The 26,623-nt window shown below is 40.7% G+C and overlaps 1 protein-coding gene across 1 annotated transcript; it reads left to right on the forward strand.

Moving 5' to 3' along the window:
- Window positions 1-3,871: 3,871 nt before the first annotated feature.
- On the forward strand, window positions 3,872-26,089 carry TSPAN3 (tetraspanin 3). The gene is made up of 7 exons (XM_017816876.1): window positions 3,872-4,031; window positions 15,073-15,264; window positions 16,312-16,386; window positions 19,974-20,075; window positions 20,407-20,559; window positions 20,816-20,899; window positions 25,105-26,089. The coding sequence occupies exons 1-7, from the start codon at window positions 3,969-3,971 to the stop codon at window positions 25,195-25,197; spliced, it is 762 nt and encodes a 253-aa protein (XP_017672365.1). The 5' UTR covers window positions 3,872-3,968; the 3' UTR covers window positions 25,198-26,089.
- The last annotated feature ends 534 nt before the right edge of the window (window positions 26,090-26,623 follow it).

A 26,623-nucleotide genomic window follows, 5' to 3' on the forward strand; every position in this document is an offset into this window, starting at 1 on the left:
CTATTTTTGCCCTTCCTCAGTCATGAGCAGTGTCCCCAGTTCCTTCTACACCCCTTCACTGGCAATAAAACAAACCTTGCTGCCAACATTTGATCGTTACCTATAAGCTCACCGTGTACAAGTCCATTAAAAAGTGAAGAAATGCATGGAATGACTCCTATGAGATCATTTAATTGCAGAGAAGGGCAATTAGTGGATTGCAAGTCATGACTGGCATTTTTGGGAGGCACAAAATCAGATGGGTAGGAATGAAAGTGGTAAGAGATTTCTCCTGCTCCAGAACACTTGAAAGACTGGATTTCATCATTGCTGCCCTCCCTACTTAACACTGACAGTCCCTGTTCCCAGCCCTGGTCACTGGTCTACAATGCTCTGACATGGATACTCTCATTTGCTAACTGTACTTAATGATGAAAAGATTGATTAGGAAAATGTTTGTCAGGTAATCAGTCATTTTTACTATGCACTCATCGATGTTCATGGACCTTTCCAGGCTATTATACTTCAAAGAAGCTCATGATTATCTCCTCAGGAGCTGGTGAAAAAAGCATTAGATTATTCTTTACATTATTCATTCAAGTGGAGTTAACTCATTTCTATAACATTTTGTAAACTGTTTGTCCCAAAAGCAAGAATACACTTTTACTTTTCTAATGCATGCCTGCAAATGGAAATTACCTCTGCTGTGCATTTGTCTACAGGTCTGTCTAGATGAGTGATTTATGACAGTCCAGACTCAATTCCATCAATGCAAAGTGCACTGTGTCCACAGAATTTAACTCCTGGTGTTTATATAAAAAAATGGGAGAGTAGAATCAAGCATAATTAAACTGAAGGGCAAATTGCATCATTATTGGATCTGCTTGCACATTTGTCTGTGCACTTCTGGGTCTGCAAAACAGCTTCTCAAGGCACTTACCTTAACCAGCCCTTCAGCCAACCTGTCCAGCCTGTGCCATGCTGCACTTGGAGACTCGGGGAGGTCCCCAGTCATGCAGTTAATGTTTTGCTGGCACACTTGCATTCTGCATTTGAGAACTTCAGGCTGCTCTTGCCCCGTGCCCACCCCAGCCTTTGATGCCCTCACTCTCTCAGAGCCCATGGAAGCCCATAACCTCCTTGTACACGTTTCTGGTACACCTTTCTGAAAATACTGCTGTGGTGACAGGCGGGAGCTCAGTGCTGTGTAATGCTGAATAAGCATTCTCTGAGGAGTTTCAAAGAGGCTTAAACTGTATTAAAGACAAAAGCACATCTCAGCAGTCAAGCCAGTGTGCACATCAAGCAAGAGATCTAAGCACCAAAGCTGTGCTGGAGACGGTTCAGTCCAACTCAGTCAAGGCAGCTACTGAAATTACAGGCAGTGTTCAAAGTGCTTGTTACAACCTGCTTTCCAGCAAGCCTTTCTCCCTGCTCTCCTGGGAACTGCACTGCCTTGCCTCACTCCAGCAGGACGTCCATCCCTCCTCCTCTCTGTGCTGGCAGAGAGCTAGAATTTCCTGCCTACATTCCCATGTAAGGAGGAGGGGCAATTTTTGATGGCATCTTACTATTCATCCCATTTTTCCCCTAAATGTCACTTGACTGGTATGCTGTGCTTGGTATGAGACCCCAGCACAGGCCCACACCTTATTCCAGACAGAGTCCGTGAATTTGAAGACTGGTGATACCCAAAAGTTCTGGATGTGTTCTCCAAAGAACCAAGAGTATTTCACTGCACAAGAGTCTGCAAAGACCCCACACTGGCACCCACCATCAGCCCGTGGATGAGAGCAGCAAAACAGCACTGCAAAGCAGAATGCCAGGCACTGTTATATTTATGGTTTTGGGGGAGTCATGCTTAGAGGAACACTTGGCACTTATCTTTATCTCAGGCAAGTGTGAGTCCAGCCCACACAAACCCTGTGCCAATTCAAAAGGCTGACTGCAGTCCCCCCATTGCTCCTCTCTCCCCATGAGCCCCTTTTGTTCCCTGCACTTATAAACCTGCAACCCCATCATAGGCCCTTGTCTCTTCTCCAAGCTTGAAGTCCTGGCCTGCAAGAAGTCCTTTCTTGCATTCTTTTCATTTTCAGTTATCAATGTTAGATGCTAAAAAGAACACCAAGAGTCTCTACTGAACACCAGTTCCTGTGAATCTATAAAAAAAAATATGTGAAATACATTATGTGACATAGAAGTGAACTATTTCTCTACCTGTGAAAGCAGAGAAAATTAATACAGCAAATCATATCAGACCATTATGTCTGTTAAGATCAACATTGAAACGGCATAACAGCATCGTACTAAAATCTTTCTATGAGTTTTTAAAGATCATTGATCCTTTTTCTATCAAATTCCTTTTAGAAAGGCTTTTTTCCTGTCAGCCCTTAGTGGCATTTTTGATAGTACCATCTATACACACTTTTAAAAATATTATATGTCACATAATTGTAATATAAAACACAAACAGCACAGTAAGAATCAGAAATTACAAGACACATTCACACCCTAAAAGCCATAAATTCAGTGCAAAATCTCACTAATAGTGCAACTAACTTTAAGCATATCTTCTGGGTATATAGATTCATTTTTAGTGTCAGAAAATGGTCTGATAACACTTGCAAGATTGGGAAGTTTCATCCATGAGCATATAAGGACTTGAAAGCTGAAAAAAGACTTGGTATCTCCATGGTATCCAGGAACTGGTTCTGGATATAACTTCCCAAAATTGTAGGAGGAAAAAGAACTAACTTTGCTACCATGGAAACAGAACAGCGGAATATAACTGATTGTTACTTGTCCACCTTTACAAGACTGATCCCTAAAATGTTAAGGCCCTCATAACATGGGTAGTTTTGTTTCCACCTGAGAAGTAAATCTGCTAGAAAAAGAACAAGGACAAGTATTAATCAAGCTCACCAAGCAGAGGAGAGCGGCCTGGGAATGACAGGTATTTCCAGGAAAAGTAGAGGATTAGAGAGGAGAAAAAGAGAAATATCAAGCAGGAAGATACCCTGATGCCAGAAGAGAGAGGGGAGGAAAGGTTTGGTTTAACTAGTGAGGCAGCAAACGGGGCCTTTACAATGAAGGGCTGGATCCTGGCCGTGCTAAAATGAATCTTACGGATATAATGGGCAGCAAATCCTGGATTGGTGTTACCTCCAGAGCGCACCTGCACAGCTTCTGGAAACCACACATGTCTTGTAATTTCTTAACTTGCTATTTCTTTGCTCTTCACTGACAAACACCACTCTCTTTGGATGTGTCCAAAATGTCCTAACAATTGCCAGCGCTTGCACTTCCCTCACAGTTTGTCGGGTTGTGCAACACAAATGATGGTCTTTTACTTCGCTGGAAGCATTCCTTCCTCCCGCTAGACAAAGGTCCGGATTGTAAAACGCGGGATGTTCTCCCCCTTAAGCACTTGCTTTCCCTGCTGGTGCTCAGCTCCGGCCCCCAGCACTGCCACAGCCCCTCAGCCCACACAGGGCACCGAGCCCCGCCACCAAACCACTCCTCAGGCGGCAATCGGGCGGCTTTTTACTTCTCCCATGATCCGAACGTCTCCTGAGGACGCTGTTACTGGCTGTGTAGTGCAGCTATTTGCAGGAGCATGTTAATGTTTAGAGGGCTCTGGTATCTGTCTTAACGACTGTGCGCTGTTCGGAAAATTATCGCTTCGTCGTGCTGAACGAGAAGCAGAGATGTGTTTGTTAAAAGTCTGAGGACGGGGAGGGCGGGCACAGCTGACACATCAGGCCAAGCCGCCACCGGGACGGTCGAGCCGCGGCCCCTTATGAGGGCGGGACCCTTTTAAGGGGGGTTCGCCATCTTAGACGCCTCCACCCCCTCCCGCCACGTGACGCGGGCGGCCGCCATCTTAGGCTGCCCGCGCGCCGGGCGGTCACGTGCGGCGGCGCTGAGGGGGCGGCGGGGCCGGGCCGGGCTGAGCGGCCGCGGGGCTGAGCGGCGGCGGAGCCTTCACCATGGGGCAGTGCGGCATCACCTCCTCCAAAACCGTCCTGGTCTTCCTCAACCTCATCTTCTGGGTGAGTCCGCCGCCGGCTCGCGAGGGCCGGGGGCTCCGGGGTTCCGGGTCGTGGCCCGGCGCTGAGGGCGCTGCGGGCCGCGCTCAGCAGCCGGGAGCTCCCCCCTCCCGCCCCGCACGGGCTCGGTTTGTGTTTAAACTCTCTAACAGGCGTCCTGAGCCCCTGCGCGGGGCCTGGGTTTCAGCCGTGGGCGCAGTCCCTTCCCTCCCAGCCCCCTCCAAGTCCCAGGGTGGATGGAGCTGCCTCAGTAGCCTGGCAGGGAAGGTTCAACGGGCATTAGGGATCTTGAGGTAGAGACTCTTGTGTAAGTGAGTACAGCTGCGTTATTGAGCTTCTCCGGTCTCTGGCAGTTTAATTTCTGTAGCCACTTTAGTTTCTGCAGCGCTTTTATGGCCATCTCGGGTTTGGCCCTCCACTTTAAGGCCATGCCAAAGACTTAGCGGTAAGTGTAGGGCACCGTTTCCTTCCTGGTATTTGTAACATAAAGTTAGGACGTGTGTGTATGTGTATTTTTATATATATATATACACGCACATACATGTTTTACGTATTCCACTAGCCACAGTAGCACTGTAGTATTTCTGCTGAAACCTCCCACAGCCACGGTCATGCTGACAGTAAGACAAAAGCTTGCAAAAGTGGAACAGTAGGTTGCTGCAAATGACCTTTCTCAGGATGGATGTACAGGCTGTAACTTGGCGTGGTGTTCGCTGTAATAATTGGCCTGTCAGAGCAACAGAACTCTTAAATAAATGAAATCAAATTAAAGAATGTTCTGTAGACTTTTAAGAATTCCCTTTGTGCATTTTGGTACTGCATTTCTCATCCTCTAATCCCAGCTCCAGGAACAGAATATCCGTTGTTCCAGCTGCTCAAGGATTTCTTATGTGAAAAAGTAATAGCGGGTAACGAGATATTTGAACGTAAAAGTGTAGCTCTATATAGCTACATCGTTTAATATTGGAAGGTATATGAAATATTAAAAGTGTTACAGATGAATGTTCTCGTCTGAATTTTTACAAAGGAATGCCTCTCACGGGTGCCTGGAAATGAATCATCGTCAGGGAAAATGCATATCTCTGCATTCTCACCGGCATTTGTCCGCCCAGCTGTTCAGGGACAGGAGCAGTGAATGTGAGGCATATCTGGCATTAAGTGCTGCAGAATAGGAGTCTGTATTTTTGGCTGAGGTGTGTAGGCTCCGTTCTTTATCTTTGAAGTGTGAAGTAGTGACATCAACCTCTTAGTGCAGTCGTTTGGTTGGAATCTGCTTTGTTGGGTGTGGCTTTTTGTTACATGCATAGTTGCAAATGGCATTTAAAAAGCTCTTTAATAGCTCCTACGTCATACTGAAAGTTTTGACTGGACACAATTTTTTTTGAGTTGCATTCTGGATGGCACCTTGAAGTAGATTTTTCTTTAGTTGCTGATATAAATTAAAGCTCTGTGGTGAGTAAATGGGCACAAATTCTGTATGCAGTTTCTTCCTCACTCCAAAAGCTTAGTGATAGTTTTCGTGTTTTATTTATTAGAAAGGTATTACTCGTTATTTGCTGCATTTAGTAATTTAATTGCATGTTGGAGTTTGCAGTTATTCAGCTTAAACAGTGGTGGGATCAAAGTTATTTTGTGTAACGCTAAATCTAGTACTTTACAATTTTGGATGACTTTTCTTTTGAGACAAACTTGGCTTAATCTAAAGTGGACAGATTGTGTTTAGATAAGATGTACTTCATGTCAAATTAAAATGTCATCAATCTCTTATTCTGTAAACCACCCCCAGCCTAAGAAGTCAACTTGTGCTGATAGCTTTTTGGCAGATAAGTGACTGGGTTGCCTGTGCTGGAACAGCCTCACAGCTCATCAGCTGCATGTAGAATGACACAGACTTTCTGAAAGTGAGAGTGACAAAAATCAGTGGTTTTCCTTTCTTTAGTAAGTCACAAAAATTTCCTCAAAATAGGAAATCTACCTACTTTCATCAAAAGCAGTAAAACTTCATTATTAAATGGCAAAAGAGAAGGAATTCCAGCTCTTGATCGAGCATGTGTCATTTGTTGACTGAGCTGTGTATGTTAACATTTGGTGCCCATCTAGTTGATGCTTCTGTGCTGTTACAGAAATCTCTTGCTTGTCATTCATGTGTAGTTTCAGTTTTCACAATTAGATCATCCATATTTCCCCTGAGACTTGACAATAGACAAATGCTTATAGTTGGTCAAGTAACTATGAAATCTCCTTTAAATGCTTTTGTAAATTTACTGTGTCTCTCTAAGGTGTCGTATACAAGTCTTATGGATTATCACCATCTTTTTGGTCTGCAGGAATAGCAAGTTGTTACTACATAGTTTGCTATCAGAGGTTCTGCAAGAGTAATAATTCACTGATCACAGTGAATTATAATTTCCCCCATGCCCTCCCCCCACCCAGTGGGTCTTATATTTGCAGGAGGATGGGAATGTTCAGAGAACTTTTGATTTTTGTCTTATAACTGTGACCTATTCAGAAAATTGTCACTGCTGCTGAAGAAAACGCAGAGGTGTGTTTGTTATACTCTCTAGTCCAGGTTCTAACATCCTTTTTTACAGATTTCTTTCAAGCCATCTGAAGAAGGCAGATCAGACCTTGCTGACAGATCACAGCCACACACTTACCATCTACAGATACTACTTTCAATTCCACAAGTTCATCTCCTTTTGCTGTGTGTTAAATTTTCTAGTTGACACTACATAAAAGTCACCTTGTTCATGGTTTTGTGAAAACTTCTTTCATACCTTGTGAAATTCTTAGATTAAGTGTACTTTCCTACGTGTTAATAATTACTACAGGATTTTATTTTATTTGTTTGAAGAAAATGGGCTGTGGAAGCTGTCTTCTTGTCATAGCTGGGCAGGTGCTAGTTTACCATAGAAATCTGGATGGGCTTTATGCTGCTTTACAGGTTTTTGGTGTGGTACTTTGGACAGTTTAGCAGAGTTGTATTTGCAGGGATGTCAAGCATTGAGTGTATCTTCTGTAGGTGCCCATATTGCCTTAGAACTACAGTTCTGTAAGAAAACAATATCCTGACAGTCAGCAAGAGTAGCAGAATATAGATCTTGCATGGAACATTGTTTGAATTTTGGGTACTTTGTCAAAGAGCGCTTAAGCTCTAAAGTATTTTACCAAGAAATGCATGGATAAGAAGCATCAGTTAAAACTTGCCCTTCTTAGAAAGTCCAGAGGAATACAGATCAGATTAATGTGTTTCTTAGTGGTTTGTTGCTATGAGTTAATTTTGTAGTAGATACGATAAATGACAGAATAAAAGCAACCCTTCAGTTGACCTTTATCTTGCCTTCAGTTTGCACAAGATCTCTCTGGTCAGCTGGTTATTTTCATTTAGGGGATGCCAAGTCCTTTCCTTTAAGGAAGGGTATTGCAAGGGAAGCAATTGTGATGTGAAAGACAATACAACTTAGAAATAAAGTCATGAAACTTCTAGTACATATCTCCTCATAATCAGCAATACTTTTGATACCCTGATGAAATTGGTAATTACAATAAAGTATTTGAGAATAGCGTGTTTTTCAGAAAAACTTCTGTTAAATTACAAGTCTGCGTCGTTTTGAAAGAGGAAGGAATAAATTTACCTGGAACAAATATTTAAAAACTGCTGTCAAATGTGTTTATTTTGTGCACTCTTTATTTAAGGCTTCAGGGTGTGACTTGCATAATTCAGCTGAAAGCACTTTGAAGAAATGAGATGAAGACACAAATGCTAAGGAAACGTTTTCAGTCTTAGTTTAGGATATAGTGTAGCAGGATAAATATATTCAGAGTTCCGTGTAGTCTTGCTTCAGAAAAGGGACTTTGCCTGTTTTACATTCCCAGAGAATCTGTGTGCTTTGACAGCCTGCCCTGCTAAAGCAGTACCTCATATCCTGTGCTTGCTCTGAGGTTTTTAACTTCACTTCTGGGTCCTCCTCCTTGAGAAGAGGAATGAACTCTGCTTCTGCAGTACTTCCCAGCTCAGTAGTTGCAGACTCTTTAGGTTGTTCTTGCAATTACTCAACTGACTTGAAATCATTACTTTTCAGTTGACTAAGCTATTATTAAACATTCTTTGATATGGCTGTTTAGAGAGATCTCAAGGCTTCAGTTGTGTGCAGCAAGAATCGCTTCTACAAATCTGTGCTCACTTTACAGCTTGGGTATTCTCACCCCAGTTCAGTAACCAGAGTTTTGGAAATGGTGCAGTATTATCTTAGAGGAATCTGTGCTCTCTCTAAAAGGAGCTGGAGCTATCAGTGTGTGTGTAGTGTGTTTTGGTTCTGCTAGAAAAGAAGAGAGAAAATGCAGCAATGGGAAAATCCATTGAAATTTAGTAGGAGAAAGGAAAAGTAGAGCTCACTTTTCTCTTACGTGTAGCAATAAGCCCTGTAATTTCTCTGGTTTACTGTGAGCTTGAGAATAGTTTCTGATCTAAAAACTTTAAAAACAAACTTCTTGTGAGTTTTTTGGTGATCAAATAATTGACAGATGAACCCAAAGGCTACTTGTCAGGGATTACTTGCCTGAAGCCTTTTTTGTGGTGAAGGATAGTCATTTCTTGATGTCATAGTTGAATGGTTTGTGCTCCTGCTGCTATGGTAGTGAAGTGGGTGTACCTGCAGGATTGTGTAATGGTTTGGAATCCTGGGCATTAAAAAAAAATTAAATTTTTTTATTAAAAATTGGAATTTAAAAGTCCTCAAGTGTTATGCCCTCCGAGAGATTTTTCTTACAGTGTTTGGACATGAATTTTCAGGTAGCAAACATGGGCCATGTGCTGGTTTTTAGTAATAGATACTTCAGTTTGCTTTGAAGTAACATAGTATCGTTTATGTTTCTTGACAGGATGAGTTTCAAGTCTTTTGCTTGAGACTTTTCAGGATTTTTGGCATCTAGTCTGGAGCTTAAAGGTAGAGCTAAAACCTAACAAAAACAAGTTGCAGAGCTAAATGTGATAGCTTCGGGTAGTCCATGGAATCTGTAGTATCACTTTACCTGGTGAACTTTGTGGCACAGAGTGCTGAGCATTGTTCTTGTGCAGAGCGAGGAACCTGGAAATAGTGGAGCACCGGCTCAAGTTACAGCCCTGAGGACTAACTAGTGTACAAGAATGGCTATATTGTTAACATCTAGTTAAAAAAAAGTAGAATACTATCTGCAGGTGCACTGCACCTTGCAGTTAGTGACAGTTAAAGTATATAATGCCAAATGCAGAAGCAGCCTGGCTCAGCCTTTTGCTTTGGCCTAAAAAGCCACTGAATTTGGGCCTGGCATTACAGAATTGAGTGTGGCTGGTACAGACAGAGCAGTCTGGCTTACTTGAATTTCACATGGCTTTGTTTTGTAAGCCTTTAAGATAGGTTTAACTGTGTTACAAAGTTGAATGGAATTGCTAATTTTCTCCTCCCAGAGGATTTTGTAGGACAGTTATAGCTCAGTGTTCCAGTTATATTATTATTGATGAGAACAAACAGAAGAGTGTCAGGAAACCACTGGGTTCGAGGCTGGATGTGCATCAATTTTAGCAGCAGAGAAAATGTCAAGTACCAGTATGGATTTGTTTGGGAGGGGAGTGGAGAGAGAGAGAGACCTTCTTTTCAGCACTTCACTACTGTCTAAGAGAAATAAACAGCAGAGAGATCCTGTGGGACCTTTGAGGTTTAACCTGGGGAGATAGATTTTGAAGGTCAGAAGGCTAAAAGGAAAACTTAAAGAAGGTATGAGGGAAAACTCACTCTCTGTCAGACAGTAGTGAGTACTCTATTGTTAGAACCAAAAATGTCAGAGAAATACAGTGGAAGTCAAATAATGAAGTGTGGGGTAAAAAACCCCCCACTTGTTACTGTACTGTTCTAAGAAGCCCAGGAACTGGGTGGCAAACCACAATGGGTAGGAAATGTTCAGGAACTGGTATGCATGGATAAAAGTAACTGCTACAAAGAATGAAACTGATAGCACTGAGTCCCTCAGAAATCTCTCCTGAAGTGTATGTGTGCTTTATTTAAAACAAAAACAGGTTACAAAGGCAGTGAGAACAAAGATACACTTAAGGTAAACACTTAAGGAAAGGGAAGATGGTCCTGGGACTGGATCCAGGCAGAAAAGCTGACTGTGTGTTAGTGTAGAAGGCTTTTTTCTTACTTTTTCCCTCGGTTCTTTTTATCAAAGATGATGTAGATGGTCAGTCATAATATGACATGGGTTTATTTAACAGTCTCATGCTTAAAAGAGAGGGAATTAGCAATAATTGGGTTTAGAGTGGTATCTGTGTTACTGCCAACATTTGCCAGTCAGCACTGGTAAATTGGCAGAAGTAGGAATTTATAAGTAGGTGTACTTACCAAAAATGTGAACTATTCCTCTTGCCTAATTGACTGTCAGGTGTGTTTTCTCCTAAGATACAATACTTTGCTGCTACCTTCCTTTTCTTGTTCAGAGAGTGTGTATTTTTCTTAAAATAGGGAATAAAATGTAGATTCTAAAGGGACAAATACTATTCTTGGGCCTAGTTAATTAAAATAGTACCAAAAATAAATTCAAAATCGCTTTGTTATGGGTTCTGTTGTGGTCCCAAAGTGAAGAAAATTCCATAGCAAGGTGAAGAGTAAAAGTAACACGAAGGACAAGGCTTTGTAAACCTACAAAGTCTTTGGACAAGTGGTCATCAGATCTCTTCAGGAGCAAAATTAGTAGGGCAGTGTAAGGAAGCATTGGTTTGTAAATGAAGCTGTGGTGGCCATGGCTGATAAATAAATGATACACAGAACAAGCACTTTAAATATCTTACTTAGTCATCCTCTTAGGTAGCCACAATTTTGGCTTTCAAACTGCTGCAGGTGTGAGCATTACTGAAAACATGAAAACAGCTCCTGGTGTGTGTTTGCAGCCTGCTTGGAAAACAAGCAGAAAAGCCCTGTGACTGTTTCAAGGTGCACCGAGACAGTGCAGCCTTGTACACCTCGGGGCATGTGAGAGGTGAAAGCTGACTTAGTGCCATAGGCACTAAGTATTTTACCAGCCCAAAGATGGGAGAAGGTTTCCTCAAAGAACATCAAATTATATGTATTTTTTCCTATATATATGTATGCTTTCCTATAACATATTGAATGATAATTTATCATTGTGTCATTAGATCTTCCAGTTTTTCCTCCAGTTCTTTGTGTAATTGCTCAGCTTTAAATAACTCCTTAGAGGTTCCTGCCAAAGCAATAATATCAAGCTTTTTCTGGTCTGTGAGAGATCTGTGTTTCTTTAAAACTTGCCTCTGATGAAAAGGATGTCAAATTGTTCAATCCTTTCGCAACAAACTGTCTTCATTGACTGTACTTGTATATGAGTGTTTTTAAAGGTTAATTCATCATAAAATAGGAGTATCCCACTCCAGGTTCAGAACTGCAAGTTAGATGCAAACAACTGTAAAAGGATGTGTGAATGCTGAATAACCAGTCATGTCCCTAGAGCTTGCATGTGACCTGGCACAGATTCAGGAGCTGCTGCCATCTCTATTCAGAGCTTTGAGCAGATTAAGTTAGAGAATTCCTCCTTCAAACCCTGCTCATCGAACACTGGTTTGAATTGTGTGCAGTTCATATATTTGGCTTCCATTTAATGATAGGAAATACACGATTGTAAACATGGTAGCTTTTTATTCAAATATCTTTGACTTGATCAGGTTTGGACTTTGTGGATTTACCATTTACTCTGCAGGGTAATTAACACTGGGGTTTGGGTTATTTTGATTTATTTTTAAGTTATCCTTGTGTCATTGTATCTGTACTTGTGATACAGATCTGAGTTTCCCTAGATGATTCCTTGAGATGTGGATGTTTTAAGTACATGGTACTGTTTTGGGGGTCTGTTTTTGTTCAGGTTTTGAGGGGGGGGGGTTTTGGGTGATTGGTTTTTCCTTTAAAAAGCATGTCTTTAACTTTATTCTTGGTTTGCAACAGGTAATAAATGTGCATTTAACTGGTGCAGCACTGGTCAGTGTAGACTGCATACTTCATATGGGCAAAACTGGCTCTTTGTCTTGTCTGTTGCCATAGTGTTTGTGCATTACTTACATGAACATATACCCTGGTACTACGTGCTGAGTAGTTGAAACCACTGAGCTGTGAAGGGGGAGGAAAGGCCCTCAGGCTGCTCTGGTCCCACAGACTGAACACCTGTGAGCAGGTAGCACAGAAAGTGTACTCGTCTTCTGGCTTAGTTTCACCCAAAGTGAGTCCTGTTACACACTCCTGAGGCTATTCAGTGATGCAGAGCAGAAGGTAGTAAGCAAAGATCATCAGAGGATGAGCAAAAAGGATTGCTTCAAAAGCACTTTTCTCATCCCAGCGCTGCTTTAGAGACCTCCCCAATTCCTGGTTTAGAGCAGGCTGAAAAAAACACCATCCCTGGATGTGATGTGAAAGGAGAAGGGAAGGCATCTGAAACTTGTTTACATGTAAACTAGCTGGGTACTGGTGCTGTTTTCATTGTTCTGTGAAAGACTATTGTACCTGTTCAGCAACAGTGTAAACTGTGATACATGGGGGAGGAGTTTTAATCTTCAGAGCTCTTAAACCTTGTTCAAGCTCCAGCAGGCACCTTTGCTCTCAAGACTTCCTGCCCCTGCAGGTGATTTGTTGAAGAAGTAGCAGTAATTTTAAGGGTATGGTCACTTCATCAAATAGAAGCTGTGTCTGTTCCAGGAACACCAGTTGCTCCACATTGTTCAGAAGCTCAGTGCTGTCAGGGATGACTTAGTTGTTACAGCACCATATGTGGAAGGGATTTAATGAAGTCTTCAAACCCGGCTGCTTTTAATCTGAGCAGTCTAAAGACTGGAAAAGCAAAGTTTTTTAATATGCATATGCTTCTTCAAGTAGGGAAGGAAAGCTAACACCTGTAGACTTTTTTTTAAAAAAAAAAAGGTTAAACTTTTTTTTTTTCTAATACATTCTTCAAATTTATGTGCTCAGTTTATAAACCAGATTTTTCTTAGAAAAGGAGGAAGCCACTTAAATTACACACAAGAGAAGGACAAAGGAGTTCACAAATGGTTCTGATTTCAGCTTTGTGGTATATATTCTGTGCCAGCCACAGCTGTGGGGTTTTATCTGCCACCTTGCAATATACCATATTTCTAACAAGCATTTTAGTTCTTAGAAATAGGAGATTACATCACTCTCCTGCCATTCACACGCTCCATTGCTAGGCAACAGTTAATGTAATTCCATTGTTCACTGACACTACTTTGAAGCTTTGCTTTGTGTACAGAAAGTGTGTGTCTGCATTTTGCCATGTTGTACCTAATATGGCAGGATTTGTACAGCTGGATTAGCATTTCCACATCTTTTGTGCAAAGGGGTGATTTTTGTAACAGCTTGTTCACTCGTGTCTGGAGAAGATGTCTTGCTGTTGGTCTTTGTTACTGAATTTTCAGTTTCACTCCCCTTGTATCTACACAGCACCTTTTATTGGATGAACCTGAGCCTCCTGGATGCTTTTAAGACTCCTGCAGAGCACACAATTACCTCTGCAGAAAGAGAGGCAGAGAGGTGAAATGTATTGCTCAAATTGATGCAAAACTGATGATACTCTTGAGCTGGCTCTTAATATCTTTTTCTTTCACAGTGTTTCTATAACAAAGTACTGCAGGGAATATTCCATATGTAAAGTCATACTGTGGTAGTGGTTATGCAGCATTGTTTTTAGGAGGGAGTTGCAGTAACATTGCTGTACTTCTGCTCTGTGGTGGCAAACAGGCCTGAGATACCAGGTACCTTATGGCCAGTCTGGTTCTGTGCCACACTGAACGGGCTTCCCGGGGAGCACTGGGGAGGCTTTGGACAAAGACTTGACCACCCTGGTCTGAATTCATCACTGACCCTGCTATAAGCAGGAAATTGGACTAAATGATCTCCCGAGGTCCCTCCCGGACTGAATTATTAATTCATTCTTTGATTCTACACTAACACGATCCAGCCTTGTAGTATTACAGCTACTGGAACGAGGTGTAGATGTGTCTGTCTGTCCTCTCACACTGCAGGGCTGGGGTAGTTACAAGGCCATTGAGTGGGAAAGGTGGCTGGAAGGAGCTTGCAGTGTTCTCCCTCAGATCAGAGCTCAAGTGTGTAACACTCCAGTTGAGTGAACTCTTGGATCCAGGTACGGATTGGATTGAAATGGGGATACTGTCCTTTACAGAAAAGTGAAATTCCCCTCATCAGAGCTCAGTCCTTGCATCTTCTGAGTGGATTGTTATAACTTAGGCTTGTATTGGGACACTAGAAAAGCGTGTCATGAAATAGTTAAATTATATTGTCTGTCATTTCAGATCAATGTTCATTCTGCAGCCAGTGTGAGGACAGTTACAGAAGACATTTGTAAAGCAAAAATTGATAAGGCCCTTTTATTTTGAAATAAATGTGTGTTCATTTGCTCCTCAAGCAACAGCTGTCTGTCCTTCACTAGGTTGGCTCAGCTTAGAGTTAATGAAGGTATTGATGTGTTGGGATCCTTGTCACTGTAAGGGAGGTGAGGTCAGAGCAGACTGATGCAAGAGCTTTGTTTCAGTGTTTTAAATCTGTATAGTTGCAGATACATCCTACAGGACTTGCAGTAACTTGAAGTTGATTTTTTTTTTGTTTGTTTGTTAAGGACCTTTTGTACAACAATCCTTCTGAGAACATCTGTTTTACAGGCTTGTGGTACATTTTTCTAGGTATTTGGTTCTGTCTTAATAATTGATGTTTTATATTTGTTCCTGCCTGCTTTGTTGATTAGAATCAGGTTTTCCAGTGCTGTGAACACTTCAGAAATGCTGTCTCTAGCAGTTCATCTTTCCCTAGCAGAGGTTAAAGTTTCCAGTGTGTATATCTGTTCTGTTCTAACAGTAGACCATAGATAGTAACAGGCAGAATTTCTGAGGAAGACCACTTTGTGTTGTTCGATAAAACAGTTGTTCCCTTGCTGCAGGAAGGGTTTGGTGTTGAAGGACTGACGTGTTTTGTGTCTGTTGCAGGCAGCAGCAGGCATCCTGTGCTACGTGGGAGCCTATGTGTTCATCACATATGATGACTATGATCACTTCTTTGAAGATGTCTATACACTAATCCCAGCAGTTATTATCATAGCTGTGGGAACGCTGCTTTTTATTATTGGACTTATTGGGTGCTGTGCTACAATTAGAGAAAGTCGCTGCGGGCTCGCTACGGTAAGTTGCAGAGTTCTTATATAGTGTTTACCTGATGTGTGTTTGGCTACCTTCCCTTTTAAACAAACTTCTAAAATATTATTGAAAGTTTTCTCTAATTTTATTTTATGGCCTTAAATGTTTTCCCCTTATATTTTGTTCGGAACATCTTGTTTCAGTTTTCTGTTCCGAGTAAAGGTGTTAAGTTAGGCAGTTCTAGCAGCAGAAGGCTTCTCAGTTTTACCTTTTTTAGAACTGTGGTAATGTCATTAAAAAATGTAAAACCATATGACTAAGTCACAACAGTTTTTAAATATCACTTTTATCTGTTGTAGTTGAAAAGCTGAAATTGGAGAGAGAGAGAGAGAAAGATGATCCTGGAGTCTTCTTGTTTTAAGTGTCTGGTATCAGGGTTAACTGAGGGTTGTCATAGGGCCTAATTGTTTTCTTTATGGCTTAATTTGGACACTTTCTTTGCAGTATTTTATGTAGAGTGTTCCCAAGCATTTTAACTGTAATTTCACCTTGAAAACTAGGTAGGAAAGAAGATAGGCCAGTGTTTAAACTGTCCCCACAGAGTTTTTGGGGAGTTCCTTTGTTGAGTGCTCTGTAGACTTCTTTAAGGCTTTATTTTACACGTGTTCTTAAATATAGCAAGACAAGTGCATGGCTTGCTGTCTTTGCCAGTTGTTACAGAGCTTAATCTGAAGAAACATTCCCTTAGTCCATCTACCACTCTTAGTAACAGCCTGGGTAGCTCCTTTGTGACATTCCTGTTTATCTAATAAAGAAGATTGAAGGAAACACTTGATTAAAGCATTCCAGTATGGTATTTTTGGTAGCACTTGCCCAACTGGGCAGCTTCTTATAACTTGGTGAAGTTATGAACACTAAAGCTTCTTGAACAAATTCTGGGCTCATTTGGTCAATTTAAGTTCCTGCTTTAAATTATCTGTTTAGTCAAAACCTCACCTGAAAAATTACTTTAAATAGAGAAATCTATGTGGAGACTTTAGAAAGTAAATGAATAAAATTAATTGCACAAACACTCTTGATTGTCTTTTACAGTTTGTGATCATCTTGCTCTTGGTTTTTATCACTGAAGTTGTGGTGGTGGTTCTCGGATACATTTACAGAGCAAAGGTAATAACTTCTCAGTTTCAGTAAATGTTTTGTTGTGAGATGTGACCAAAATACAGAGTGCAGTCTTTATACTGTGTTTGATTCTGTAGAACTGTTAATGGGTATTTGTTAGGGGAATAAACCCAAACCTCTAAGTGGGTTAATATGTGATAGCAGTATCTTCAAATTTGTAGGCAAAAAGCAGCTGGAAGAAATCATTGAGTTGAACAGTAGAGGGGGGAGTAATTGGTACCTCTGCATGTTCCAGATGGTCTTCTAATGTATTTATGCTTTGACTTTGTGAATGATTTGGCTACACAATATCTGAACATAGGGCATATTGTTTTAATATGCAATAACTTAATGTTGTCCTGTGTTTTGGTGTGCAAAGTAACACTACATAATAACAAAACAGATTGAATGTGTTAATGTGTACTTTCTAGCTTTATACAGGTTATGGACAGGGGTTATAGCTAAATAAATTGTGACTTCTTTCACTGTTTGTTTAATGGAATTAAGAAACAGGACCAGAAAAATAAAATTAAATGTTTCTACCAGCATAAGGTATGGCAGAAATATACTACATGGTATTAGAAGATAACACAGTGTAGCTTGAGGAAGTTTCTGAGTTGCACAGTTTACTGGCTTTTGATGTGTCTATATCTTAAATTTTTTTTTTAAAATTCCCAGAGAAAGCATTTTAGCTGTGACATACAGTATGTGAGCAGTGCAGGACACTCAGTGCTATCTTAATAGCAAGCTGAACTACAGTACCATTTACCTTTCTTTGGCCTTTCATGTCCATATAAACAGCACAGGTCTTACTTGTTCAGCGTTCTCCTTGCTTTCTCCTGCTGCCCTGGGAGAGATGGTGAGACAGAAATTAAGGAAAAGTCTGGTGCTTTTGCTTGGCTTACAGGGGAGGCTGCCTTGAGTGAGCAGCCAACAACACGACCTTGAAGTGCAGACTGTAAATATGCTGCATAACAGGATAAGTTGTTTCAACAGGAAGTGCTCTGTGGGCAATGCTTAAATTCGGAATATTTTTTTCTCACGGTCTTCATTTGATTTCTGGTATCTTGGCAGCAAACTGAGATGATCTTTTGGGATTCTGCAGTTTGTAGTGGAAGTAGTCCTTTGAAGCAACTGAGGAAAGCACTGCAATTCCAGGGGAATGGGAAACATGTTGATTTGAATGGTTTCCTTCTGTGTCAGTCCTTAGAGGCAATACTGTGTTCCAGTGTAGCTGTGCAGGAATTACCGTGGATCGGTCGGGACTCAGCTGTGCTCATCTTATTCTCCTCCGTGCTCCCATCTCAGAGTGACTTGCTCCTTTTCAGTTAGCAGTATTCACAGCAGATAAAAGCAGAAGCATGGATCTCCCTTGCCTAGCCCATCTGAAATTACACACTTGAAAATTGGATTGGTCCCAGCTCTGTGTTCCTGTTTCCTCTTTTTTTTGTGTCTTCCTACCATACAGTTTTCACTGCAGTAGGTAATGCAGGGCCAGAGCTTGGAAGGAGAGGGAAGGTAATCTTTTTGGTGGCACTGTGATCTTGTGTTAAGCTGTTTGTGGGAGTCAGTATTTGAAAACTGAATCTTTCATCTTTTGAAAGGACAGATGGGTTTTGTTAGTAAAAATGGCAGTTTTCTAGTATCCTGCAGTACTTAGCATCTTAAACTATTGTTTCAAGTGCAATAGGAGTGTCAGAAATAAATTTATTACCAGTGAACTGACAGGGGAAATTTTTTGCCAGGATAAATAAAGCAGCTCTGTGCTTTGCTAATTTTGCTCTCTTGTTTCTGCCATGGCATGTGTACATCTGTGGGAGTTTAGTTTCGGTTTTTTTAAAGGTACCTGAATCACGTTAGAAATACGTTGTGTTAACTCTACGACCTTCCAAAGGAAAGGCAAGGTCAAAGTCAAGGCAGTTGTTCATGAAAACTGTGGAGCATCGTGCCCTTTTAAGTTAAGATGCAGTTACTGATCTTAGAATCACTTAACTTTCCGGGGTGCCTCTGTGACCCTGTGTGTGCTGATCCAGTTCAGACCCACGTGAAGCATGCCCAGGTCATGCTGAGATGGACTGGCCTGCTGCAGTCTGTTACACTGGTCCTAACCTGCAAAAGGAAAGCTTTTTGGAAGTGGCAGTAGGGATTAAAGTGGCTGTCCCTGTTGAGGACCTGCTGACTTATTTCCTCTGGGTGGATTGATTTGCTCTCTTCAGTTTTCATAAAACCTGCCAGTTAGCTGGAGCTGGTGATTTCTGTTTGCATTGGATGGAATTTGCATGGATTTCAGGCACAACGTTGCCATAATTGAACCATAAGCCAAATGATACACAAGGAAGCACTGAAATAAAAGATTTAAAAATCTGTATGACAAATTGAATAGCTGTTTTGTTACGAGTCAGAGTTGTAAATCACATTAGTTAAATCATCAAACAGGTGATTTTAAGCTGGTCTGAAACAAGTTGCCTTTGCAGGCTAAATTGACTTTTATGCATACCTATCTTGATACAGACTTGCTTGTTAAGATAGGCAGCATTCTTGAGGAGGGGGTGGTGGTGGAATGCACTTTGTGCTATTGCTGCAGAAAATTCTTCCATTAAAGCATTTCAGCATGTGTTGACAAGACCTTCCTACTATAGCTTGCAAATCTGAAGAATATGCAGGCTTAGTGCTCAGTCCTAAAATTACATTCCTTGCACATAATTTCTGTTGAATGTGGTAGAAAAAAATCGATTCAGAGCTAATCTTAATATTGCACAAAGGTTTGTCTACACTAAAATTTCTGTGCATTTAAATAATAGTTTACAGTGAACATATTACTTAAAAAGTTCTAGTAAGGTGGGGTTTTTTTCCAAACTATAAAAAGCCTTTTGTGGGGACAAGAGATGGTTCTTGGGTGGCATCCATTTCTAACACATGTACTTGACAGCATCTTTAGCAGTTTGACTCATCTGCAGTAGTTTTAAGAGCTATTCCAGTAACTGTTGCTATGTACCGTGTACTGCCTCTGGGGTTCCTCAGGAAGTGTGGGGACACTGGCACTGAACAGAGAGCTTGGTCCCTGTAGGGTCAGCCAAAAGGCATCATCTTTGAGAATTTACCTGTGCTTCAGCCAAAATGGGAAGAGCAGGTGGTATGACTTAAAACCTTGTCATCCCAATATCCTTGTTGGTCCCAAGGGGAATGTGTTAGTCTGGATGGTTATACCAGTTTTGGTTTGGAACTTGGAAGGAAGAGTAGAAAGATGAGTGCATGCCCTGCTCTTAGGGAGAACCCTTAACTCCATGGGATGTCTGCCACAGTGCCATAGGAAAAGCATGTTCCTTTCTGAGAGACATTGCAAAGCTACTTTGCCTAAAATCTTATGGAAGATAACCTGCCTGGATTTTATTTCTCCCTTAGCTGCAAGATAGGAGCATCTTTGCAAAAGTCAAGTTAGAATTTTAGGGAGCTGTACCGCCACAGGATGCTGATTTCAGATGATGGGGAGTTACCTTGGTTTCCTGAACTGCTGTAATGGGAAGTGAAATAACTTTACCTAACCTGTACTGCTTCCATTGGTGAGCTAATGCAGATGCTTTCCTGCCCCTTGCCAGGTGGAGGATGAAGTGGATCACAGCATTCGGAAAGTGTACAATGGATACAACGGGACAAACCCCGACGCAGCCAGCCGGGCCATTGACTATGTACAGAGGCAGGTGAGGTGACCAGGCCTTTCTGGCCTCGGGACACAGATGCTCTGTTGCTCTGCTACTTGTGTGCGTGGTCTTCCTCCACTCTGACAAATCTAGGAAATAGCTGAATGGACAAGAAAGAGCTTAACTTGGTTAAAATTAATATAATTTTTGCACTGTTGATGGGGAGATACCTTTTTGTGTAATTAGCTATCTGTCAGTCTGTGTTTGGATTCAAATATTTAGTACTTAAGTATTTTTCAGCAGTGGAATATAATCTTAATATACTTGTCCTCTTGCTGTTGCCATTGGAATTGCTGTCATATTGTCTCTTTACCTGTCTGATTTTTTCCAGCTGCGCTGCTGTGGGATCCATAACTACTCAGACTGGGAGAATACTGTCTGGTTCAAACAAACTAAAAATAACAGTGTGCCACTCAGCTGTTGCAAAGCAGCCCTCAGCAATTGCACTGGCAGCTTGACCCACCCAATGGACCTTTATTCGGAGGTGAGGCAGCCAAAGCATGAACCTACACAACCACGTGCATTTTCTGACAGTCATTTACTTTTTGGGAACATCAAATCTTGGGTGTATTTGCTTTAACAGAAAGTAGATGTGGTTTCTCCTTTTTTTCATTTGTGATGCATTAATTATTTTTTTAGTGTTTGCATTATCCTTTTGCCCTGTTTGATGCTTTGGGGTTTTTTGGTGTGTGCCTAAATATGATTGACAGCTTGATAAATAAGAAGCCTGCTTGTTTCAGGGGTGTGAGGCTCTGGTTGTAAAGAAGCTTCAGGAGATCATGATGTACGTCATCTGGGCAGCACTAGCATTTGCTGCTATTCAGGTAAGAGAATGTCCCTGATTTGTTAACTTCTTTCAAATTAAATTCTAAACTGCTCTACAGGTGTGTACTTAAGAGGTATTACATTTTAACACAGAACTTCCCAGCCCATGCATGGTCTCAGAACTGCTGCTATGTGGATGTGTGTTCTGTTAAGAGCTGAAGAGAGCTGAACAGTCAGTGTTACATACATTAACCTACTATAATGTAAATGGAACACTATTTCTTGAAAACTAATTATCTGGGTATTTAAGTATCGTGAATGTCCTCTGATGGCATTTAACACTTGAAGAATTTGCATAGTATTTGAGTTTCAACTTTGAAACCAGGTAGCTCATACTTCATGCCATTTTAGAGGTACATCAGCTTAACTGTTCCTCATGGCATACAAATGATGTCAGGACCACCCAGGAGATACCCCAAGGATTTGATAGTGTACTCTGTTCTCCTGCAGCTGAGCTTTGCATTGTGTCTCAAAGATTTCTTGGTTTCTGGACCTAAGCAAAGAGGTTCTGAACTGAAGACCTTTGTTACAGTTACCCTGGTCATAAAAAAGTAACCGGGGAAATAGATTAATGTATATTTTAGTATTTATTAAATTTAAAAGAAAATTAATTAGGACTGTAAAGTTGGAATTTTAAATGCTCATCAGTCTGGCAGACTTAGTACACTAGTGACATTTATTTTCAGACTGTGCCAGTGTTATGGTCTGTGAGCAGTATCTTACATACACTGAATCCCAGGAGACTTGAGAGATAATTTCAAAGTTACTTTGTTGTTTGAATTTAAACAACATTGTACCTGTTGAGTCTGAAAATTCAGGTACTTCTGTTTTCAAAAGCTTTCGAGCTGGACTGTATGTTTGAAGGTAAACAATCTTTTGCAAACAGTGGTGTGAAAATATGGTTACACTTATATTTCAGTGCTGCAAGGATATACTCATAGGTAACACTGTATAAAGTAATGTTGAACTGTTCAGACCCAGACTGCTTCAGCTGTGAAACTTCAAATTTGGTGAGATCTGTGCTCAGTATCCTGAAGGGAAAGTATTTTTTTAATTGCCACTCTTAAAACTTTAAAGCAGTATTTGGTCTGCTTGAACAGTGAAATATATTTGTGTAGCATAAATGAATGTATTTATCACAACCATGGCTACTGTGACAGATTTTTTTTTATGTAATGGTTGTTATGAGACTGAGTGAGCTGCATCCCAAGAGGAGGCATTCTTCCTAATTTTGGAGTTTGCAGGTTGATAAACAGGTCTGCCCCAAAATGCAGCACATTTTATAATCCTCTCTGGGACTGGGCCAGAATTTCTGACACATACTTGCAGTGGCAGTGTGGCTGCTTGCATCCTGTTCAAACTGTTCCATTATTTATTTCCTGGAACTTGAGACATAACTTCTGACATCCTTGTCTTTGTAATACAGAATTTAAATATGTCCTTAGCCTGGTTCTCAGCAAAATGATCTGTGTGCTAACTGCAAGAATGGAAACTTCAGCACATGCCCTGTAAACTTAGAGGAGCAATTACGTTTTTCTTACCTCTTGGTGAATTTTCCCACCTTTCCTGTACTTGCTGCACACAGTCCCCATGTTTCATGTTATGCAATAAGGCTGCCCAAAGGTCTCTGCCTCTCCCAGCCTACAGTCAAAAGACTGAGAAGAGTATTTTGGCAAGGCTTGGAATTTGCAGGAAAACTTAGTCTTTTCAGCACAGAATTAATTTTTGGTATGTTCATGTTCCTGTAACCATGGGGATGTGTGCAGTAAGTTCCAGTGTGCAGTAAGTCCCAGCCACAGAACTACTCATAAATAGGAGGCAAACTGAAGGGAACAAAGATAGAGCTTTTGTAGCTGGTGATCATTTACAAATGCCATATGTATATACACCCAGTGAACTTTTTTGTACAAAATTGGTTTGATGAAAGATTGGGCATACTGCTAGGAAGCAAATTAAAAAAAAAAAATTAATAAAAAAGCAAACTGAACAAACCTTCTGAATGTGAGAGATGTCTAAGCTTTGAGAAAAGTTGTTGAAGGGGAGGATGTATGGATCCTCCTTCAACATGGACTTCTAAAATATCTTTGTTCACAGTATTAAATAGCAACCAAAGAGAAACAAAATCAAATGCCTTAAAAAGGGGGTTTAGAGGCGTTGGCATGTTTTTTAATGACATAATAATTTCTGTAGCAGAAGCTGAAATATGGGAGTTAATTCTGTGTTTACAGTGAATTCTAGGAATATGCTCAGAGGCCTAAAGGATAGAAATTGTTTAAATAGTAACTCAGAAGTTAATTGAATGAGGTTTTATTGTAGTACCTGATTGTTACAGATTCTGCACAACTGTATAAATTGAATCTCTTGAGTGGGTCATTGAACAGGGTTATCTAAGTGCAAATAACTGTAAACGTGATGGAACTACTTTTATTCAGTCAGTGTACAAGGCCAGAATGAATTCTAGGGAAAGACTAAAGGAGGTGTTTCTCTGTAGCACACTCTTTCATTTTAGCCTTGTTTTGAACAGCAAAAAAAGAGGAAGTTTTTGTGCTTGCAAGCTATGAGCCTGCTTGAGAGTTCTGTAGCCACTGGCAACTACAATAAACTCTCCATTTAAGACCTCTAACTTAAGTGGTTTGTAATTGTGGACATTCCCTCCTCCTTTAGAAGGGCTGTGTCCATGAAGAGTTGTTCTCATGTAACTTGTTTTCTCTAACTCTGACATGACTGTACCAACCTGAGCACCCTGCTCTAGTTGATGTCCCTGCTCATTGCAGGAGGGTTTGACTAGATGGCCTCTAAAGCTCTGTCCCAACCAAACCATTCCAAGATTCTGTGATATTTGGGAGTTCATATGTGGAGAGAAACCACCTGGCTGAAGAAAGATCCTGTTTTAATAAGTTGCAGTGCCATACTCTAGGTTACTCTCCATAAACCTGAGCTGGTTTCTGCTATAGATCCCAAGCAGATAATGCACTCCAGACAGAGTATTGATCTTTACAGCTTGTTCCTTTTCAGGAAATTAAAAGCTTATACTGGAATTTCATCATGCCTCTTCCTAATCACTGCTTATTTAGGTTTAGGATTTTTAAAACATTGTCTCCAGTCTTTCAGCAGACTGAAGTACTGTGTTGTGTGTGCCATCACTTAGTTTTAAAACTTGTTATACCTGTGATGCTTTTGCATCAGCCTGTCTTAAAAAAGTGAGTAATTCTCTTTTTGTCCCAGTTCTTTTATTACTGGGCTTTTGTTGTACCAGTGAGGCAGATTTACACTTGATTATCTGCTCACCCAGCTCATTCTTGTTTGCTTTCTGTCCAAGGGTTTTTTTGGGGTTATTTCTGGGGTGGTTTCATTTTTTTTTTTGAAGAAACCATCACCTTCTGAGTGATGCTGTTTGATCCAGGGCTATGACAGGAGCCTCTTGAAGTATTTGCATCTGTGAATAAATTTAATACACTTCTATGCATGTGACCAAATCAATACAATCTCTTACTTTACTAGAAGCTATTGCTAATTACTGTAGGCCACAGAACACAACACTATACCTGGTATTTTTTTAGTAGCTACCTTTAGTAGCCTTTCTCTACCTTCAATAAACATGCACCTTCTTTAAAATATCATGCCCTATATCCCTGATTATTCTAGTGATTTAAGTCTTGTAAAGGGTAATCATACCCTGAATTCCTGACAAACATGCATCACAGTTGGTACTGTGAATTTTAACATGTCTAAAAGTGAATTACTCACACTGGATTTTAAGCTTTCTAATATGTCATATTAAAAGAGATTGAGCATTGGAAAGAGGTTTCATAAAACTCTATAAAGCTTTGTTCTTTCTCATCATGGCATTTAGAGGCTGATACATTGGAATTTCACTTGGATTTTTCATTCCAGATACAGTATCTAAAAATCTGTACCTGTCATAAAATTCAGAATTTCTTCCATTTGAACTGCTGAGGCAGAATACAAGTGGCTGACCAAAAAAGTTCTCTTAAAGGTGTCCAGGATAATCTTGGAAGAAAATGGGGCTGGAGTTTGCGGCCCTTGCTTTTTTGCAGCAGGAACCAAAAAACCATTTGTTGCCATTTGCCATTTCCCTCGTGGACAATTCCAGTTTTAGCAAGCATGCTGGCAATGTCTTTGCTGAGGTTGTCTCTTGCAGTGCTGTCTTTGTTCTCAAGCCTGTTCTGTTTTTTCCCCGTAGCTTCTGGGCATGTTGTGTGCCTGCGTAGTTCTATGTAGGAGGAGTCGGGATCCCGCCTACGAGCTTCTCATCACTGGCGGCACCTACGCCTAGAAGAGCACTCAGAGGTGCAGTTCAATCTGACCCCACTCGTGTGGAAGGTGACTGGGCCAGCTCTACTTCCATAGCTTTCTTGCCCCACGCTTAGTCCAAGCACACCTTTCAGAGCCGAGGGCAGCGGGACCGTGCACTGGTGACGGGCAAAACAACTCAGCTTTACACAGACCCGTGTCATTACCTGTGACTTTCACTGTTTTAGCCAGCTATTCATGTATCTCAATGTTTTAGTATACTAGTAAACTTTCTAATTTCAGAGCCATTCGCGAGTTCAGTGTAATTTGGTTGCTATGAAAGTCAAAGGATGTGTGCCTACTTTGGTGGATTACCTCTAAGCATTAACTGGCTGATTCTTGCATATAGAGAGAGGATGTCTTAAACCTTCACTACATGGAACTTTTTTTTGGCCAAAGTTGTACAAAGGAAGCCAGCTGTATTTAATTTGAGAAGAAAAAATATTTTAATCTTGCCCCTCACCAGTGTCACTTTTAGGAGGAAAAAAAAATTAAAAAAGGAAAACTCTTAAGTGAAGTCCAGTACACTTTATATATAAAAGAAATCGTAAAAAAAAAAAAAAAAAGGACTAACCGATTTTAGGATTATGTTACTGCAGTTTTGACCTTCAGAGATCCAGTCTTTCAAACATTAGTAGTTTAAAATACAAGCTGGCTTTTCAGGAGTATAATGTATGCACTACTGTTCTATAATGAAATATTTCATTTTTCTATGAAGAGCGGTTTTATGTGTTGAGTGAACCTGTTAGACTGTAGACCTTGAATTGGTTTGGAAACGATGTAGCCATGTAGAGTAGAAAAATAGTATGTGAAAGTGATCTCAACTGTAAATAGTAAACCTGATTAAATAAATCTCTGTATATCCTCCCTATAAACATGTCTTGTGTTCCTTTTAAGATTCCGGTGTACTTGGTCAAATGAAGTCCTGGTGTGCTAAACACACAAGCTTTAGTGTGAAAACACCAGTTTTAAGTGGCTTCACTTCATAGATCGTATTTATGGGTTGGTGGAAGCTTGACTGTGTAATATTTGTTCATTTTATTTGAAACAATACTTGAGAAACAAGGCATAACAGACTTGGTTGAACTTGATGGAAAGTTAACATCTTGTGCATACAATTAAGGAAGAATCTGTTGCCTCTCACCAGCAGGTAATGAATAGCCTTTACTATAAGTGCTGTATGTTAATTGTGTTTTAATGTGTCTTACATTATTCAGATGCTTAGTCACTGCTCTGTTTGCTGTGGCTGCAGAAGCCAGGAACGTTGAGAATTTCCAGCAGTTGCTTATGTGCTTTTTCCTGCAAAGCAGACATGCTCAGCTAAACTGACATCAACATAATATTCTCAAATACCTAAAGAACATCTCCCAGGAGAAGATGATTCTAATATGTACAGTCTGGTTTTTAGG

Source organism: Lepidothrix coronata, unplaced genomic scaffold (genome assembly GCF_001604755.1).
Source record: "Lepidothrix coronata isolate B3197 unplaced genomic scaffold, Lepidothrix_coronata-1.0 Scaffold58, whole genome shotgun sequence".
NCBI classification, from domain to species: domain Eukaryota; kingdom Metazoa; phylum Chordata; class Aves; order Passeriformes; family Pipridae; genus Lepidothrix; species Lepidothrix coronata.

Bases quoted from the DNA above. Each gene is read 5' to 3' on its own strand.
- TSPAN3 (XM_017816876.1), top strand. From the start codon at position 3,969: ATGGGGCAGTGCGGCATCACCTCCTCCAAAACCGTCCTGGTCTTCCTC. The intron at 15,265-16,311 runs GTAAGTTGCAGA...TGTCTTTTACAG, and splicing joins GTCGCTGCGGGCTCGCTACG to TTTGTGATCATCTTGCTCTT. The intron at 20,076-20,406 runs GTGAGGTGACCA...GATTTTTTCCAG, and splicing joins TTGACTATGTACAGAGGCAG to CTGCGCTGCTGTGGGATCCA.